This window comes from Solea solea, chromosome 8 (assembly GCF_958295425.1).
Source record: "Solea solea chromosome 8, fSolSol10.1, whole genome shotgun sequence".
Taxonomy (NCBI): Eukaryota; Metazoa; Chordata; class Actinopteri; order Pleuronectiformes; family Soleidae; genus Solea; species Solea solea.
Window position 1 is genome coordinate 22881845 of NC_081141.1, and position 21093 is coordinate 22902937.

Consider the following 21093-nt stretch of genomic DNA (forward strand, 5'->3'; position numbering starts at 1 on the left):
TTTTACTGTTTAACTGGGGTTTTACGTGCTAGTACACAACCAAATTATAACTACTTTAAAATTATAAAACAATCAATGTGTTATTATTTAGTACAGTTTTATTAGTTTTTACTTTGACGGATGAGCTGATCAACGGTGAGCTCTTTACACATTATCCAGAATTAAAGTCATGATTAAAGAAATGTTGACTTTCAGCCTCACCTGGTGGAGCAGACTGGACATTGCAGAAGTTAAATAAAACAAATGGAATCAGAGACAATTTTATCCAGTCATCGAGAGAAATTTGTTTAGGGTTCAGACTTTTTCCAGTCTCTTATGATTTATTAAATAGCACATACATAAAATAAAGTTCTCTCATAAATTCTGTATATACCTTGGAAATGTTTACAGTTTTCCTAATAATATTGGCCCTTGCTGAATTGGCTGCAAATTGTTAAACTGTTAAATTATGTCCAAATATTTTTGTAATTTAATGAGTCTCTTTATAATAAATAATGGACATATTTGAAATGAACTTTAATATCACTACCAGCCCAGTCATGGGTTATTTCTGTATGTTTTTTTATTTTCAGATTCATAAATACACAAATAAATACATTTTCCATGGTGATCTATATGTTGTTTAATTTCAAAATAAACACTCTTTTTCGAAATGAAATGACAAATTTTGGAAATAACACAATGGAATCTTGGGATATCATTTTAACCAAATATTGCTTTCTACCAAATATTTTGACCCTTTTTTTTTTAATTGACCGGCTCCCCCACCGACCCTTTTGGTCACTCAGTGGTCATTTGAGTTTGAGACAGGTTTATACCCTTACTCATACTTGATTTTCATGTGTGTGGTTTAATTTCTTATATTTTTGTGTGAAAAATGATACAATTAAGTAGCAATTTCTATATAGTAAAATGTACAGTGTTAAAATAAAAAATAGTGTTAAAATAGTGAAAGAGTGGACTGGATGTGCTTTTATTATGCACTGTATCGTTTTGAATTGTTTGTGTTGTATTGATTTTTTATAGTTCTTATCTTCATTGACGTCATTCTGCACAGCACTTTGGTCAACCTCAACTCACTTAACACCACATCAGTTAAATTAACAGAATTACAGAGTGGATTTGCTCCTGATGAACAAACACTATGTTAGTGTTGTTGTAAAGTGTCCTGTGTAATGCTCCAGATTTTTAAAAAGGCTGCAGTTTGGATTCGTGCCTCTTTAAAGTGGATCAGTGTTTTGTAATGAATGGGTGTCTTTTCTTTTTCTTTTTTTCCCTCTTCCTGAGCCTATTATTAGCTGCGGAGGCCTTTAACAGTGAGTGGCTGTGGCTGCATGACGGTCAGAGCTGCAGCTCTGCAACAACACACACACACACACACACACACAGTGACTGTGACTGTGACTGTCCAGCAGCTGCTGCTGTTTGTGTCGGATCACAAACGGACTCCGGCTCTTTATTCTCCTGCGGTTCGGTTCCGCGTATTTATTCAAACCTCCTCTTTGTTATTATTATTATTATTATTATTATTACTGCCTTGAAGATGAGGTTAAACACGAGCTGCCGTCAGGTGCGAGCTGCATCACATGGAGTGCTGCTGCTTTTCACCTCCTCCATCCACCAAACCGATGCTGCACTTCCTTCTGCTGCGGTAAGACTGAAGCCTCGTCCTGCAGAGAGACACACAGACACACACGGAGACAGACGGAGACAGACGGAGACTTTGATTCTGTGTAACGCTGCTGTTACCACTGTTGTTGTCTTTGTCATGACGCGGATAAACAGGCTCAGGAGTCAGTGGCGATTTGTTACATAACGAGTAAAAATGCAGCAGAGTCTCATGACTGTTCACTGACTGCTCGCTCCTTTGTGTCAGGGATAAAACAAACAAACATCATTTATCGACACTGTTGTGAATGATTATCGTGATAGGACAAAGGTTTGCATGCTCATTAAATGCAGGACACACTGTGGACTCGGTTGTGTGCGGGGCTTTTATGGAATATCTATGTTAGAAATGATGAATTATTCGTGGAGTTGCGCAGTGTAGACTCAAAACAGGAATCATCTACATATCAAAGGCTGTGTCCGATAAACTGTGCCACCGTTACATTCGCTGGTTTACCAATGGTAAAATGGCAATATATAATTAATAATTAATTAATTAAAACAGTAGGGTTTTTTTTTAAAGCAGGGTTGCTCAAGGTGGGGCTCGCAGGTCAAAGTTGGCCCACCCAAAGTGTTACTCTTGGCCCACCAGATGTATGTTTTGTTTGCAAAAAAAAGCTATAATGGTAGAGGACACAAGGGACAGGGCAAGGTGGAGGCTAAGGCTGCAACGAATATTCAATTAATTACTAAATTAATAATCAAGAGGTTTTTTTAATAGTTAAAACAAGTTTTCTGAACTTTTCTGTTTTTTTTTAGATGTGAATATTTGCTGGTTTCGTTGCTCCAAGAAATCTTTGAGACATTAGAGAACATCATTATTTCCGGGTTTGGGAAACAAATTGATTAATGGAGAAATTAATAGAGAGATTAATTAATAATTATACAAAAATGTCGGCTGCAGCTCTAATGGAGGCAGACGATCTAGTGTGGCGCACCCTGAAGGGAGAAGCCGAAAGAAAAAGAAGCTATACTGTATGTTTACATACAAATCAAATCAACATCAAATCACTGTTAATGCTGTTCTATTTTTGTGAGCTAGAAACTTTCCTGAGAATAATGACATTTTAAAATAATGTAATTGTCTTAAGGTGTTTGTAAAACAGGTGTAAAAGGTAGATATTCAAGGATTAGGTGTGGGAAATTGACATGAAAAAGTCATATTAAACCATTCTTTATTCTTAATTTGCCATTTTTTTAACAACCGGCATGCTAGAATATTATGTAATTAATCTGCGAATGAATAAAACCTGCTAAGTGCACAAAAACTTCAGAGAGACAGACCTTTAGTGCTAATCAATAAGTGTTTGTTCAAGTTGAGCAATTTTGTGTATCGTTTGCAGACTGAGGAAAGAAAGAAAATATCATCATGTGCAGTATATTCGTCATTGGCTGCTTGGCACATGGGTCGATCTCTGTAGATTATATAGGTCACTCAAAGAAAGATTTTATGAATGGCTGCAAACTGCAAGTGACCCTTAGAAAAAGAACATAGTAACCTGTGATGTAATATTTGGAGCACAAAATAAAATGGGGAACTCATTCACAAGCACTCAGGAGGACAAACCTGCCCCAAGGCCACTCACTTTCAGTCAGTGTCAATCCTGATTGTGGATCCAGGTCTGAATCACCACCCAAATCTGATCATTTCTTCCTTAGGCCACAATCTACTACACATCCCCCTGAACATTTAATCCAAATCTGTCTAAATGTGGTCCAAAATTAGCTCCTTTACTCTTTTAAGGCAAGTGCTGGCAGAGAAATGGAATGGAATTAAATCAAATTAACATATACTTGGAGACAAACATGATGATGGCTTCTACTTGTAATCTGGAAAGGATGTCGTCACCTCCCACTGCCAAGAGGCGTGACTGTTGGGTTCCCACCCCGGCTTGTACGTTTGGGATCTTTAAAATGGAGTTTAATGTCCTGTATTTATTTATATGGAACAACATAGAGAGTTGAGCTGATGTCGGCTATGACAAGCAAGAATCACAGTTTAACAGTTCCCTTGGAAACCAGACCTGGTACCTAATTCCCCAGCCACCATTTTCAAGAGACAGAAATGTTCTGTTCACCTTTTTCCCTCCATTTCACTCAAAGCAGGAACATTTGTGCATGGAAATGTGTAATGATTGAAGCTGTGCATGAGAGCTGAAGCTGACCTTTTAAGTTGATGGTTGTGTGGATGTTGGTATGCGAACAGTTAACAGGGAAAGGTATTTCAGGCTTGCAGAGGGATTAGAGAAATCGCTGGATAGGATTGAATCACCCTCGAAGCCTAAGCAACAATTTAAACAGTTTATTTTGAAGCCGGGGGTGTGATTTTTCTTTTCCTCCACTTTAATCAAAGTGTTGAAATGTCATTATCTGTGCAGTCCTGGTCCCCTATTCAGTTGCTTGTCACTTTAAATTTTTTCAAGGACAGCGAACTTGTGAATGGGCACCAGGACGTCACGAGACATCCATTGAGAGCTCTGCAGCCAGAAAACGCTGCCTGTGCAGATGGTGATGAGTACAGCCTCAGTGTCTGATGTCCTTATTGATTCATGTTCCTGTGCTGTACAGGACAGGACAATAGTCTAGGATTTCCGGTGCTGATGCAGCTTCCTGCGCGTCTTTTGTGTTCCGACAGGTCTCAGCTGACAGATTCTGATATGGACTATGAGAGGCCAAACGTTGAAACTATCAAGTGTGTGGTGGTGGGAGACAATGCAGTTGGAAAGACCCGCCTCATCTGTGCCCGGGCCTGCAATGCTACACTGACTCAGTACCAGCTACTTGCCACACATGTGCCCACAGTCTGGGCAATCGACCAGTACAGAGTTTGCCAGGAGGTGAGTATGCACACACACACACAAACACACAACGACATGAAGATTTACAAATGTGGAGACATCATTTAGATCTTAATATCTTCCACAATCGGTGCCTGCCATCACCTGCCTTTGTACCAGAGTTGTCCAGTGTCTACATTAGCATGAATGTGTAATTGCATGTCAGGTGTTAGAACGTTCCAGAGATGTCGTGGATGACGTCAGCGTGTCGCTTCGACTCTGGGACACTTTTGGAGACCATCACAAGGACCGGCGCTTTGCATATGGCAGGTGAGATGTTCTAAAATGAAATGTGCTAAGTCTGTCTGCTGTGATTTGTTTGTAGAGTGGGTTGGGATGTTAGTTAGTTTGAAGATGGGGGAGGGGTTTGATTCCCAGATACTCAAACAAAGTGACCATGGCAGCCTTTCTATTCCAACATTCCAGATTTCACACAAAAACATACCTTATTATGTGTGATATGGTCGTGATTAAATGATCCCCTGGAGCCAAATCTTGAAAGAAGGGGTCATCATTATCCAACCGCCATAGGATGAGCTAGATGAAAACAATAATGCTAGTTGTACATAAGAATTATTGATTATACCAAAGCTGTACTTTTACCTTCTGAACCTGATATGATATGAAGTACACAAGCAGAATCCATTGCCTGTGTATTCCCATCGCTATATCTTCTATGCTCATTTTGAGCACGTTTTATGGCAGTGGTTCAACTCTGACCTCTCTGGGAATCGTTGGTGATCTGGTTAAAAGCTCTACCTTTGCTTGTCCTTGACCATTTTGTCATCATGAGACAGCGACAGACAGAACAGCTATCTGTGAGCTTCACTTTGAGAGATGAGTTACGTGACATATTGCCTGGTATAGTGTTTTGCATGGCTTCCTGCCAAAATTGTGTTGTTTTGTTTCCAAGTGTTGCATGATGGGATTGCGTGACATCGTCATGGTCATGTCTCGAAGAGTTTGTCCTGTGTCCTTCCTTCAGGTCCGACGTGGTGGTCCTGTGCTTCTCAATTGCCAATCCCAACTCTCTGTACCACGTGAAGACCATGTGGTATCCTGAGATCAAGCACTTCTGCCCTCGTGCTCCTGTCATCTTGGTTGGCTGTCAGCTTGACCTACGCTATGCTGACCTGGAAGCAGTGAACAGGGCCCGGAGGCCTTTAGCGAGGTAGGGGGGTGTCTGTTTGAAAGCAAAAGTGTTTGAAATCACTCCTTTTTTGTCCTTGATTGGTACCATTTCTTCTTTTTCAGACCCATCAAATCAAATGAGATCCTTCCCCCAGAGAGAGGCCGGGAAGTGGCCAAAGAGTTGGGAGTGCCATATTATGAAACCAGTGTTGTTGCTCAATTTGGAGTCAAGGACGTCTTTGATAACGCAATCCGAGCTGCACTTATCTCACGCCGCCACCTGCAGTTTTGGAAATCTCACCTCAGAAATGTGCAGCGCCCTCTCCTTCAGGCTCCCTTCCTGCCCCCGAAACCTCCCCCACCTATAATCACTGTGCCTCCTCCACCAAGCACCACAGAGGAGCATCCAGTCGGCCTCCTGGAGGACCCACACTGTGCTGATGTCATCCTGGTTTTGCAGGAACGACAGAAAATCTTTGCACACAAGATATACTTGGCAACATCCTCTTCAAAGTTCTATGACCTCTTCATTATGGATACACACAATGAAGAGAATGAAAGGCCTTCTCGTGGTCCTCTTTCTGGCCGAGAGCTGCTGATGCGTGCTGCTAGCTTTGATGTTTGCGAGAACAGTGATGATGGAGACAGGGCCAACCTGAGGGCCTGCACCAGTGACGGGACCTTGAAAGACTCTCAAGGGCGTCGAGGAGGCAGATTGCTCTCCTCATGGAGCAGAGCCTTTGTCAGCATCCAGGAGGAGCTGGTAGATGATCCCCTGACATACAGCCCCAGACTCATGACTGTAGTTCACATGGACCAGTCCATGCAGCTCGGTCCTTTCCGAGCCGTCCTCCGCTACCTGTACACAGGTCAGCTGGATGAGAAAGAGAAGGAGTTGATGCACATTGCGCACATTGCTGAGCTGCTGGAGGTCTTTGACCTGCGCATGATGGTGGCAAATATACTGAACAATGAAGCCTTCATGAACCAGGAAATCACCAAAGCCTTCCATGTACGGCGCACAAACCGAGTCAAAGAGTGCTTGGCTAAAGGCACCTTCTCTGGTGAGTGGAAACCTTTTAGTACATGTGTGTTCTTGTGTCCAGCCTGAAATAAAGTGGATTTAGTATTAGGCCACTTGAAAAGCAGACTTATGCTGTCTTTCCATCATGGTACATTTTGGTTTGGTACGGTTTGGAATGGTAAAACCCTGGGTCAGGCTTGCATTTCAACTGAGAACAATACCTTCCTTTACTTGGCAGGCGATGCCCGCATCAGCAAATATGTAGCGTGACGTTGTACCAGTGTAATGACATGAACGTTACACAACAAGCAACAATGACAACGTTTTTCCAGCCAGTCTAGCTCCAACCTGACCGTACTGTACCATTTTAGTCTAGTACCTCAAGGGAAGGGTGCCAAAGAATGGAATGGCTGAGGCCATTTGTTTTGGTGCTGTTCCTAATGGAAACGCAGAAAAATTCGTACCGTTCCATACCAAACCAAATGGGTTTAGTCTTCTTTTTGGAAAATGGACTCCCGTTGTGGAGCCTCAAGATTCGTAGTTTGCCATGCCACCTGCAACCAAATGACAACACAATTTACAAAATCTAAATCGTATCGTATTTAAGAAGAGCTGAAACTGATACCACTAAGTCAGGAAACTGATTACTGATGTTATAACTCGTGTGAGTGGAAAGGTCATTTGCCATAGACGTAATTTAAACAGTGTTGTTTTTGTAATCGGTGGAGTCGCCCCCTGGTGTCTAACTTCCATACTGCTTCTGGGGCTTTGCTTTTTGGAAAGTCCCCCTTTTTATGTCCAGATAATAGTCTCACCTCTGTGTTGCAGATGTCGTGTTCAAGCTCGACGACGGGACGATCATGGCTCACAAGCCTTTGCTCATCTCCAGCTGTGACTGGATGGCGGCAATGTTTGGTGGGCCTTTTGTGGAGAGCTGTACTAAAGAGGTGAGTCACCTTCCACTGCTCAGGCAAAAACCTGCTGAAAACAGAACAACGCTACGGGTAAACTCTGTGTTGTTTTGTTTTTGTTGTTTTTTTCAATAAAAGTCTGGATTGAATAACATGGATTCATGCCGGTTTCTGGTTTAAGATAATTTAATTGATCCACATGCTCACAGTTGTATGATACATATTTGGATATTTTATGATTCTGCATTTTTCTAGGAATATTTCTACATTCAATATTTCATGACCCTGTTATTTATGCTGTCAGAACCCTCTTTTAAAAGAGATTGTTTCTAATCTCAGTGGGGCTTTCTTGATTAAATAAATGTAATAATGATGGTTGCATTGATGATGATAATCATAACAAAGCTTATTTTTTCATATATGTATTCAAGGCTAGTGGAGCTAAACACAATCCAAGTAATGCACCAGTGCAAACTGTAATTCAGATTAGATTATGTGTTGTAATGCAATCACATTTGCTGCTGTGATCCAAGTATATGGTATTTGTTTTTCCGTCTTAATGCTATGGAAATATACAACATGCAGTACAAAAAATATGAACATCAGTTTCAAATGTATTTAAAGAATTAAGTGTAAGCTTTTAGCCACTTGATTATGTGTCTTTACTTTGTCCATTGTTCAGTGTTTATGAACAAATAAGAAAATAACTGTAGCATACAAACACTGAAGCACAAGAGAGTAGGGTTTTTTGTGTAAGACACAATTTTCTTCTCATTTTGCTGATGTATAAAAACATCAAACTCATGACTGCCACATGTTTTTTTCCCTTATTTTATTTTTAAAGGTGTTGTTTCCTAACACCACTCGCAGCTGTATGAGGGCAGTGCTGGAATATCTCTACACAGGGAGGTTTTGCTCCCGGTCTGACTTGGACGCGATGGAGCTCATTGTTCTTGCCAATCGTCTTTGTCTCCCCCACCTGGTTGCACTTACAGGTAACAGTTTTTACCGTTATTACGCAGTTAACCACAGGGTTTGATTACACACAGCTATTGTGAGTGTGTTTCTGAGTTAATGCACAGGGATTTCCTTCATGATCTGTTTCAGAACTCTACACGGTGACAGTTCTGACGGAGGCGGCGATGATGGGAGCGGACATTGACGGCGATGTGCTCGTGTACTTGGACATGGCCCAGGTTAGTGTGACTGTCGGCAGTTAAATTGCTTACATAATGCTTTGGCTGAATGTAAAGGGCATTTTTGGTCTGGAGGCTGAAGTGATCTTTAAACGTAGTAGGCAGAGCCGAGTAAAATCAGTTATATATATAGATATTTGGGACACAGGAGTCTGACTTTAACACATTTCTAGACTCAGACTACCTCATCAGTGATCGGGTTTCTTTTAAAATGTATCACTGTAATTACATCCACTGCTGTTTAGCAAATATTGGTTTTTAGTTCACCGAGATGAGCAGCTAGTGGGCTACAATTTAAACTGTGGGTCAGTGTATGGGAGATTTTTGGCAATACATTAGCAAATATTTTCCGTAATCTGAATCAAGATTTAGTGAATAACTTTAATAAAGTTAAGTTAATTTGTTAATCAAATATGTATATTTTGGGAATGTTTGGTTTACCTATTCAAAATCATATTAGATGACACAGAATACTTGTAGTGATCAATTGCTGAATTAATTGGCAACTACAAACATATTTTAATAATTAATAAATCAGTGTTATTTGAACAATAAATAACAAGATCTCTGATCTTTCATCTCCTGCAAATGTGACATTGTTTTGGTTTCTTTGCTCCATTTTATAAAATATTTATTATTAATAAAACAGAACAATTTTGGACAAAAAATATAAAATAATTAAACATAATTGTTAGTTGCAGTGCTAATTCATTTATATGTATTGGGTCTATTTAAAAAGTTTGGAAAACTGTTCAGAAACAGACTGATGTACTGTAAATCAGCCAATCAGGCAAATATCACCACAGTCTACGTTATTTTAGGACCTGTCTATTGTGGTTCAGCTGAAGATGATACTTGACACTGATACCTTCAAATTAACAGCAACACCCAACAAAAACACTCCCAAATACAATAATGATAAATCATGACTGTGTATGTTGACAGTTCCATGGTGCTCAGCAACTCACCGGCTGGTGTCTCCACCACATCTGCACCAACTACAACAGTGTCTGTCGCAAGTTTCCCCGAGACATGAAGGCCAAGTCTGCAGGTAATACACATTAAAAATCTGGCAGCACCTGTAATGTCCTCTCATTAACACCAAACAACAAGCTGATACACCGCAAAGCCACAAACAAACACATGTTTCCTGGCTCTAAAGACTGATGGCCAACCCTGACCCAACCACTTTGGGGAAATTGACAATTATAGCATTTTCCTGAAACTGTCTTTTTTTTGTTTTGGTACAGAAAACCAAGAATACTTTGAGAAACATCGCTGGCCTCCTGTGTGGTATCTGAAAGAGGATGACCACTACCAAAGAGCACGCAAAGAGCGCGACAAGGAGGACTACCTGTACCAGAGACGACAGTGTAAACGCAAGTGGCTCTTCTGGAACATTCCCTCCTCCCCCAACTCGAACTCTTCCTCTTCTGTCATCTGACCAAGTGCAGTTCACTCTGGTGAACGTCAGCGTGGACGCGACTTGTAAAAGGTACAAATAAGAAGACGAGAGCACTGCTGACTAGACACGGCCCAGATATTCAGGCACACATTTTCCCCTCCCCCCTCTTCCTCTCGCGTTTGTTTGCGTCTGCAGTCAAACAGCACCCCTCCGGTTTTTGCTGAGTCAGCTCAATCTGGCGAATAATCCAGTACGGCTTTGTTCCTTGTATTTTTAGCTCGGTGTATATGAAACTCAAACCTCAGTGATATGGACCTCGCTGACAAAACGGCACAGCGTGACCTGTGCAAATATCAACTCACATCGATTGTCACGTGTTCCACCGTGTGAGTTTGAAGTTGTGAAAATAGCTCTCTGCTGGCACAGAACTTTCCAACTTGGGTCATAAAATATCATCAATTAACCTGAACTGACAACCAAGTGCTGCTTATCAGCTGCAACAAACCAGCAATTCAACACAGATCTAAAGTCTCAGAGATTTAACACTTTGCCCTTAAGTGTTTGTACAATCTACAAAACCATGTGTACAGTATGATCTCATGAACAGAGTGTAGCGAAGGAATCGCCTGCCGAGAGTCGATAATTGAAGACGTTCATGTCAACGATGATTGTGTTTGCAGAACTGAGAGAAATCTTCACTTTATTTTTGTGCACATGTTTTTGAATGTTTGTGTTCCGCCTGGACGGCTCAGACTTGTTTGGGCCTAGATGTGCTTGGTGTTTATGTGTATATATGTGTTCCTGTGATTTGCTGTCACAAAAAGGGCTTTAGTTTACACGAATGCATTCAAGAGATCCCAAAACTAAGGAAATATCAGTTCTTCTGTTCCAGATTACTTTTATTCCCCATATGTTGCTTGATTAGCTTCATTATCACAGATCTTACAGTACCTTGTTCAGACTCCAGGAAAATGTTACTATTGTTTTCTTTCTTTCTTTTTTCATTTCCAGATTTTGTCTAGACTAGTTTTCTGTCTGGACAGTAAAACAAAAAAAAAAAATCAGATTTAATTGAAATCGTGCACTCTCCTAACCACCTGCTGCTAATGCATTCAAGGAACCTTGTACATTTTAATAGTTCAACACACATTCTGTCCACTAAAATGTTGCTGCTGCCACCTTGTGGAAATAGGTCCCAACTATTGATAAAACATTGTTCAATTATGTAGTGTACTTTTTACTATATAATATATGATGGTCAGTGAATTGTCTGTTGACTTTGTCCTGCTTCAAACTATTAATTTATTGGCCTTTTATTGGCCACTATTGATGGACCTTAAATTTGTACTCACCAATTTTATTTTATTTTTTTTATTTATCCTTTATTTAGCCAGGAAGGTCCCATTGAGATACAAGATATCTTCTTCCAGGGAGTCAAGAAAGCAGCATAGATAGTACAAATAGTTACAGAGACCAGACAATTTCAGATATAAAACTGAACTAAGGAGAGTATAAAAGATGGATATAATAAAGTGCAGTCATATACAGGGCATACCAACAAGGTCCTTAATCCAAATCCCTCAAAAATGTAATGTGAAACAACATGTTTCTCTCACGAAGGTCCATAAAATGCCTTAGAATGTGGAATCTGGTTTGATCACTTGCTATTAGACAGTCTAGCTACATTGAATAGCTTCATGAGCTGGATTATTGTCGTCCTGTAACATTACACGTAACAAATCCCTGAAGCAACCGCCACATTTCAGGAGCTGAAGTGACCACATTCCTCTGACCCCATCTGTCTGTGTCAGTGTGATTTGAGCTTTAGTGATTTATCTAGAGTTGATTTGAAGTTTGGTAAGGCTTGAACATGCGGGAAGCTTCCTCATGCCTGAGTGGACATAAGTACATAATTCTTTTACGCATCTTTCTCCGGTACTTTCTCCAGAGACTCGCACACAAAAACTCTAACCTCCAGTAGCAGCAAAGGACAGCATGGTTTCATCACATGCTACGTGTATAGGACATGAAGAGAAACGGCACAAGAATAATGTGTTTAGAATGTTCAAAAAGTATGATAATTGTAAAGCATTTTGACACGAAATCACTTTAATTGATTTGTTTTGCACATTTCATATGATACTGTATGTATGATACTGTGTGTTTCCCAACATTTCTGTACGGGGACCCACTTCTTAAAGATGGCAAACTATTGTAGGGCTGCAATGATTATTCGATTACTAAATTAAACGTAAAATATTTTAGCTTGAGTTCATTTTTTGATTTTTCAGCTTCTTAAATTAGAATATTTTTTGAGAGCGTCATCATTTCCAGGTTTGATAAACACAGATCAACATTTTTCAACATTTTCTGACACTTTATGGCAGACCAAACAAATATGAACATAATCATTAATTGCAGCCCTAAAGTACTGTAACCCAAATTATGATAAAAAATTAGGACTGACTGACTGCAGCATTGCTTGCACTTGTAAGACGGTGCTCAGTGTAGATGGAGTAGTATTGTAAATTGTGACTTGCAATGCTCTGTTGCACAGTTTCCTCATATTTTGCACTGCAGGCAGTGAGCAGTTTAATCCAGTATTACTGAGTAATACATAGAATACACTGAATATAGACTTGACTTTGTCTGAATGACATTTAGTTTCTGTGCAGCTAAAATCTGTTGTTTAAAAAACATCTATTATTCACCGTAGTGTACATTCATTATAGGATTGTGGTGCAAAGTGAAGTAGACACATTTGTGTAAATGACATTATAGAGACCACACATTTACACCATTGTTATCAAAAGAGTAGATTCTAGTTGCAGCATTGCAGTTCTTGCAGCATAAAAGATTCTGCATTTTTCCATACTACACATACATTAAGATGGCGCCAAACAGACCTTACAGTGTTTCAGTGGTACAGATTAATGAAGTGACAAAAGCCAACCTGACTAGATTGCATGAACTGGGTTTATTTAAGTGTTCGCCATAGACTTGGTGCTCCAAGCAGTAGCTTAATTTTACATTAATTTAGCGTATAGCTCATTAAACGTAGCAAATGTCATTTTTACGTTGTCAGGTGGATGAGCCTCACGGAGCATGGGGCACACTTTTAGAGCTTAATAATACTTGATTTACTAGAATTACTCGTTGAAATATCCACGTTTGACACAGATTTAGGTTTATTCTAAGCAGAGAGTGTCTGTTGGTATGATTTTCCATGGTGGTGGTAAAGTTCACATTTCATTCCCCACTTCTGAATTTCTGCACTGATTTTCTGTGTCGACGTCACCTCATGCCTTAATTTACAGTGTAGTGTAATGGCATTGAATGTAAAGTAGTGATACCCATCATTACCAGTGTGTTAAATATGTACAACAGCGACCTTTTGGCACTTTAAAACGCTTACTGCAAAACCCCATTCAGAACACTGTGGCTGCCAAAGTTTCCCCAAACATAGACTGCAATTATACCCAGTGTTTTTCATAAATGTTAGTGAGTGATGTGATGTGATGTGCGTCTGCTCTGAGCAGCAGCAGCCACAGTGGTGGAGGATTCTCACATACTGAGAAGAGACAATAACAGGCTGTAAAATATCACATTTGTTTCATATCCATCAAAATAATTGATTGAAGTATATGCTCCATATACTGTAGCAGAGAAATCATAATGTTTGTGGACACAATTAGACATTTGAGAAACACTGATCAACAAAATCAAAATCATTCCTAATGTTTTGAGAGAATGAATTAAATAACCTTGGCTGCAGTTGCTTCATCTGTATTTGAAACCATCTCCACTGCAGACCCTTGTTTTTCTTCTCCTCTGGTTCAGACGTCTTTTTAGAGGCTTTGTTTTTTAGGTTTAATAACATTTCTGACCTACAGCTGCAGCTCACTGTGTTTAAATAACTGCTAGCAACACATATGTAAATATACCTGCTGCACCACTGTTGCCAGAACTTTAATTTAACTCAATCTCTAAATATAATACTTTCTTCTCTCTCTTTTTTTTTGACATAATAGCCTCATATACGTGTATTTGTAAATGTAGATTATCCAAAATATGGATGTAAAGCAGTTGATCAGTGTGTAAAATGAGACTTTAGTGTGAACACTGCGTAGAATCTTAAGTCGTAGAGTAGAGACGAAACAGACACGGATCATGTAGGCTGATCTAAAAAAAACTGAGCCCGTCGTCAGACCTGTGAGATTCTCTGGAGATTCTCTCCCTGTCAGCTCCTGTCGTCTAATCTCCAGGTAAACTCCAAGTGAGCTCATTTGAGAACACAGCAGGAGAATCACCGGAGAAAACCCACACTCACACACACGCACATGCACACACACACACACACACACACACACACACACACACACACAGGGAGAACATGCAAACTCCATGCAGAAAGGCCCTTGTTCTGACCGGGTTGCGAACCTGGGGCTTCTTGTGTTTAAATTGTCCTATTTTAAGAAAACTGCCAATGTGGTAAACAAATTTTGCTTGGCTAAAATATTTAAAATTAGCTTGTAAATTCTGCCACTTTTACACTGTAATGTTCCTTAAAATAAGGAAAAACACTGGAAAAAAACTGGCCAAATTAAGTAAAGTTGTACTTGTAGTTCCATGACAAGTAAGCGGGCTGAGATGAGTTGAGAACTTCCTCCTGGGTTCCCAAATCCTCAGGATGCTGTCTCACTCAGACAACTCTCGAGAGAAAGTGCAGACTGAAGTCACGTATTTACAAAACACGGAGAAGAAAGCAGGCATTTTGATTTGTTTCTATCATGTTTAAAGCTGCTTTATGCTAATGAGCCTGATGAGTCCGATGCAGTGTGGTCACTGGACGTTATATTTTAAACTCAGACTTGTAAATATGAAAGGTGGGATGATTTACAACAGATACGAGCTACTGCATAGTTTATTAAATATATAATGTTTTTTGTACTATGCATTCTGAAAATATCCAACTTGCACTGCTTTGAAGCACCAGGTTCTCTTCAATTTGGAATGTCATCATTAAGGCACACGATATCAGGTTAAAATGGAAGAAAAGAAAACACAGATTAGATTATAAATTAGACAGATTATAACCCTGGGGCTCTTTTCCATTATGTTTGGGTGCTAATGTCACCGCTGCAGAAAAAGCACAAACCAAAGGGAGCTTTAGCAGCACCAGGAATAATATTCTATATGCTGCACAATCACTTCTGCATAGTTTAAGAGGCCTTGTTCTGATATACAGTAGTTTAAAAACCAAGTAAGAAAAGTAACAGATTAAAAATTTAAATAAAAAAACCCAAAAAAAACAACTTTAATGTTTCTCAGTGTTCAAAGCCCAGATGACGTTTTTTTCCATAGTCGTCTGGTATTTTGTTCTTAAGAGCTGTTTTTATTGTTTAGGAGCTGTAAATACAATTCTGTAGCATGTGTTCTTGGAAGTGTGTAAATAATATTTACTAAATAAAAATGGAACAATGTGTGCAGTTTTGAGTGTCTTTGTTTTTTTTGGTGTCCCTTTTTCAAAATAACCCCCCACCCCACCATTCAAATATCGCTGTTACGCCCCTGCTCATGCTCACTGTTCGCAGGCGTGAGCAACGACAGCGTGTGAAGAATCTGAAGAGGAAGAAAGTGGTTAACATTTGCGGACTGAGTGGACGTTTCAACTTGTCACTGATGGTAATGTAGTTGTAGTTGTTGTTGTTGTCAGGTGAAAGTAGCTTCAGCCGACATTAACTTTATTTCATGTCATTTTACCGCGTCGACGTAATTTCACTCAAACACAAACAAGCTAAACAGAAGCCAAGGCTAAACTTGATGCGCGAGCCTCGTGTGTGTGTGTGTGTTTTTGGTCAGAGTTAAATTTAGTAACAAATAAACAGCATGTGATACATGTTTTAAAGTGTAGAGACTATCCACCCGTTTTTATCAGGACATGCTTTTTAAAATTCAACACCGATAATATATTATTCTAAAGTAAACATTGAATTAGTGTCGTGTGAAATGATGTTGATGTGTCAAGTCTTCAAGTTTCACCAGTGTCAACAGAAGCTCTGGTTGGTTCATACTGATCAACAGGTGAAGGGAGTGCACAGTGTCAACTTATGCCATGAAGTGGAACTTCATTTTTATTCGGCTTCATGTTCCACTGCACTCTGTCGCCTCCTGGAGGAATTCTGAGTAACTACCAAACATTGTCATGAAGTATACAGTATAGATACTTAATCGAAATGAGCAAATTTGTGCACAACAGAGCGTCTAACTCTCATCTGTGACACCTACTATCTTTTTCAATCAGAAAATTAATCATTTCAAGAGAGATGTTTGGCCATTTAAAACATATGCTATGTACATACATGTATATGTGTATAAATATATATATATATACATATACATATACATATATGTGTATATATATATATATATATATATATATATACATGTGTATATGTATATATGCATATACATATATACATATAAGGTTGCGGAAGTTCTGCAGATTTGCTTGGGGACCTCAAAATAGGTCACCCGTATAGTTTATATAGCACTTTTCACGGATTAAAAAAAGTGCTGTACAATCACAAGCAAGGAAACCCTAAGTAAAAGCCTGTCTAAAAAGACAAGTTGTCAACTTATAAAAACACATAAAATGGGCATTGCAATAATCTAAACAAGAGGAGATAAAAGCATTGATGGTACAAATCTTAACAGATTCTAAAACAAGTGCTTTGTGTCCCACAGGCTGGACCAGGTTTATTTCTGCTCCTGTCTCTGGGCATTCTGGGGTTTTCCCATGCGGACACCCTGAGCATTTTGGATTCTTCTTTCTGTCAGTAAGTAAATGATAATGCTTCATATTGTTAGGACATATCTGACCTTCTGACACGATCACTGAGATCTTCAGAACAAAGAATCTTGGTGGCCCCTCGCAGCAATCTCAAAACCCAAGCTGATCGTTCCTTCCAGGCCACACAACTGCTTTTTAGAGCTGAATGGCTCTTACTCTCTTCCTAATTGTTTGTATTCCATGTCTCTTTACACAGGTTTTTAAATGTAGTTTTGGCTTTCCCATAATCTTGTTTTATGTGCACATTTTATTTGCATGATTTCTATCTGTGAAAAGTGCTATAGAAAATAAACTTTGCAAGCTTACTTGCTTGACATTGACAGGTAAATAAAGTGAACATGGTGTTAAGTCTTAACTTAATGCAGCTTCCTGTTCTCAGTAAATCTTCAGTATACTGGCTAAAAAAATCTAAGATATTCCATTTCATATCGATCTTCATTTGAAAGATCTGGCACAGATTCATAGATTCATAAACTCTTGAGCTGAAGCCATGTCCTGTATCCTCTGCACAAATCCTGTATGACTACTGTATTGTGTTCATGTGAGCTGTGTAAATAACAGCTAAGCTAAACACTGAGTCTGCCAGTGTGTTTGTTACTTTGCCAACCACAGTGTAGAAACAGAAATACAGTATGTCAACACAAAGCTTTTCAGATGCTTTGACTGTTCAAGAGGACCGACAGCTTTGTGTCCTCCACTGTCACTATAAATTGTCAACTCACATTTACACTGTGTATTTAGAGCTCACACAGGTCTTAAAAGTTTGTGTTTGAAATTATCTCCAATGGTTGCACTGTAGAGTGTCACTGTGTGTTCATATTCCATGGAAAAGTGCATTAATGCCACTATTTTACTATTTTATTTTACTACTTGGGGTCAGTTAAAGTAAACATTAGTATTTTATTGCACCAGGTTTGAAAATCTCTTTCATTATCGAGCAAAATTGGAACGAAAAAGTGAGATGTTTTTAAATAAATCTGTGAATTGGACTGGAATCGGTACAGTAAATAATTTGCAGTAACCAGCTCTAATCCTGGGAGCATCTTAAATGTTCACATTAGACTGTGAATCTGTTTACTTTGCCTTTATTGCAGAATGAGATTCACTGTTGTTCCACTTTTATCTCTGTCTTTTTAAAAAAGAGGTGAACTGAAGGTGATCTATCCAGAGCTGGACATTGACAGATGCCTCACAATCCCAGAGAATCTCCGAGAGAAAATCAGCGTAGTTTGGCAAGAGCCGCAGATTTACTTCTCTGGAGCGAATGTGGTAAGAAATGTTTTGTTTCAGTTTTTTATCTTCTCTCTCTGGGTGTTGTCATATTTCTAATGGGCCCATACTGTGGCAGTGGCATTGGTTATAATTCCACTACTGCAGAGGTCTCAAACTCATGTGATTGATTTCATGTGGCCTGCCACTTAAAATCAAGTCATAATGAGTTATTTATGTCTGTTTTTTGTTATTTATAGATAAATAATAGACAATTGCTCTCTATAAATACATTTTATTTTTATTGTGAACTATACTTACACATTAAAAGAAAGACAAGAAAGAAATTAAGTGAAATACTGTCATGAATATCATTATTGCGTTATTGTATGTTTTTGTCCCCCCTCCTGATGCACTATTGTGTGTTATTAAATTAGAGATTATTGTCCAAGTTATAATCTACGGATATGATCAACAATTTTATGGGGAATCTCTTGACATTTTATTGTTTATCAAGTGTGTCTACATTTAATCAACACTGCTGGTCAAACGTGCACCTTCTTATTTTGGACACTAGAGTGCAGTAATGGATAAAAAAAACAAAAAACTGCATAAAGCTGCGTAACAACCTGAAGAGAGCAGGCCATGAATTACTGTCACAACAAATAAATACTAACAATATTTGACCAAGTAAGAAGGAGAAGCATCAAAACATTTTTTTTAGCAACATTTAAAATGTCAGTTTCCTCATCAGTGTTTTTTCTGTTATCAGTGCTGATTCAACGCAGTAATCTCAGAAAACACCACAGTGGGGCGCTAGTACATCATAGTCAAGTTATGTTGTATTGACACTTGTAGTTTATTATACTGTTGATATTTGAATTGAATTATTCTGCTGTCATTAACGTCCCTTAATCAGTAACTAATGATAAAATCGACAAAAAACAGTGCAACCATTTATAGAGTAGCCATTTACTTAAAATATATGTAATAACGTGTGTAAAATGAAGATGGGATTCATTTATCAAACATAAATCTCTTGAAAATGGCCTATTCAAAAATAGTGTTAGGCGTAGTGGAAGTAAAAATAGTCTTAAGTTAAAGTTAAAATAAGTTCAAATTTAGGTCCCCATTTAAGAAGTCTCAGAAAACCAAACAAATGGCAGAATGACATAATTGTTTGAATTATATATATTATTCCATTTTAAACTACTGTTTGCATGCAGAGTCAAAAAGGCTAACGTTAATTCATTTGAAGATGAGATAAAACTTGTTTGCTTATGTAACAGTGGAACATCAGAGATGCTCGTGAGAGGAGAATTAACAACAGCCTGAAATCACCCTGAAAGCGCTTAATAAAAAAACAAGCAAGTGATGCATCCAGTCAAGTTTGAAGTAGGACCTGAATGTCATGTGGTGTGTTCCTCTCTAACACTCGTCACGTCGGGTGTAAAATCACCACAGCGATTCATTCACATGACCTGTGTGCTGTTACTCGGTGAATCATCCTCTGTGTCGAGCCGTCGCTGAGTGAGTGACAGACGCAGAGAGGAAACTGCGCTCAAGTCGTTGTCGACGGAATCACCTCGAGTGAGCGCCGAGAATCTCTCGGCTGTAAATTGAAAACTTAAATTGAAAGCCACCTCGGTTTAGGAGCCCAGTTTATGAATTCCAGAGCTAAGCAGTCCTGGCTTGAACATGATCTATTGCCCTTCTCTTGCTCAAACTCCCTTTGATGTATGGTCGTATTATCTATAATGCTGTCTTACATGATTCTCTTTTATTGCCAGAATCAGCGCTGGACAGCAAAAGAGATTACATGTTGGATTAAATCAATACAAACTTTATTTACTGGGGTTTGAAATGTAATTCTCCTGACACTTGAGCAAACACACACACAGTCCTGAAGACTCAGGCTGTTGCCTTGTGGTTGTGCGGTGGGTCCGACATGTTCTCTGTCACCGTTCCACGCTTCCAGCATTGCTGCTGTTCCGTGCCACTCAGCCCTTCTTGTACCCGATAGCCGGAACACAGAACAGTGGCCGCTCAGGCTCATATCCACCCACTGTAACACCCACTTCATTACTGCTATGGGATGCATGCCTGCTGAGTAATTGTAATGGAGCGCGATGGGCAGTCGTCCTATAAAAACGCCCCTGAATAGGTGTTCATGACCAAACATAGAAGCAAGGAGGGGGGGGGGGGGGGGGGTTGGAACTGCAGACTTCTGTGTCCAAACTCCACAGCGACAATTCACCACTTGAACTTTTTTTGTTTTGCAAAAGCCCAGCACGTGTGTTCATGAGGCATTTTTAGGAGTCCCAGTCATGCTCAGAAGCCTCTAAAAGCTTCTGCAGTTTCATACCAGTGGGATGTGTTTTGGCTCCTGACATGCCTAACAACATATTTTGGGCTGATAAATAAAGTTAGTGCTAAGTGGTTCTAAGGACTGGCACGTAAATAGCTCCGACCATATTCTCTGTGTTCATGTTAAGTAATATGTTGCAAGAACAGACTGCAGAAGGTCATGTGTAGATTTTTAAAGGTATGGATTTCCGCTTGCATAATCTATAAGAAAAAGCTTGAGTTTTTGAAGGGAAAGTATCTAATTAAGCATGTAATTATCTATCCATCCGTCCATCTTCTAAAGCTTTATCCTCCACATGAGGAGTACACCCTGGACAGATCGCCAGTAGAGACAAACAACCACTCACTCTCACACCTAGGGTCAATTCAGTGTGTCCAATTTACCTAATCCCCAAATCTGCATGTTTTTGGAGGAAACCGGAGAACCCCAAAGAAAACCCATGCACACACGGGGTGAACATGCAAACTCCATGCAAAAAGGCCCTTGTTGTC

General features: G+C 39.3%; 2 protein-coding genes across 2 annotated transcripts in view; both read left to right on the forward strand.

The window, feature by feature from the left end:
• The first annotated feature begins 1340 nt into the window (after positions 1-1340).
• LOC131464255 (rho-related BTB domain-containing protein 2-like) lies at positions 1341-13242 on the forward strand. The gene is made up of 10 exons (XM_058636652.1): positions 1341-1651; positions 4304-4505; positions 4672-4775; positions 5491-5676; positions 5760-6700; positions 7489-7607; positions 8416-8566; positions 8679-8767; positions 9713-9818; positions 10018-13242. Exons 1-10 carry the CDS (start codon positions 1587-1589, stop codon positions 10209-10211), a joined length of 2157 nt encoding a protein of 718 aa, XP_058492635.1. The 5' UTR covers positions 1341-1586; the 3' UTR covers positions 10212-13242.
• Positions 13243-15749: 2507 nt separating this feature from the next.
• The window catches only part of LOC131464476 (phosphatidylethanolamine-binding protein 4), a 74165-nt gene continuing 68821 nt past the window's right edge, over positions 15750-21093 (forward strand). Inside the window, exons 1-3 of the mRNA XM_058636962.1 lie at positions 15750-15857; positions 16920-17011; positions 18168-18294. Coding sequence (XP_058492945.1) covers positions 15750-15857; positions 16920-17011; positions 18168-18294 — 327 coding nt within the window. The remainder of the gene's footprint in view (positions 15858-16919; positions 17012-18167; positions 18295-21093) is intronic.

Coding starts and splice junctions, on each gene's coding strand:
- LOC131464255 (XM_058636652.1), top strand. CDS start 1,587: ATGGAGTGCTGCTGCTTTTCACCTCCTCCATCCACCAAACCGATGCTG. Junction 8,567..8,678: donor CCACCTGGTTGCACTTACAG/GTAACAGTTTTT, acceptor GATCTGTTTCAG/AACTCTACACGGTGACAGTT. Junction 9,819..10,017: donor CATGAAGGCCAAGTCTGCAG/GTAATACACATT, acceptor GTTTTGGTACAG/AAAACCAAGAATACTTTGAG.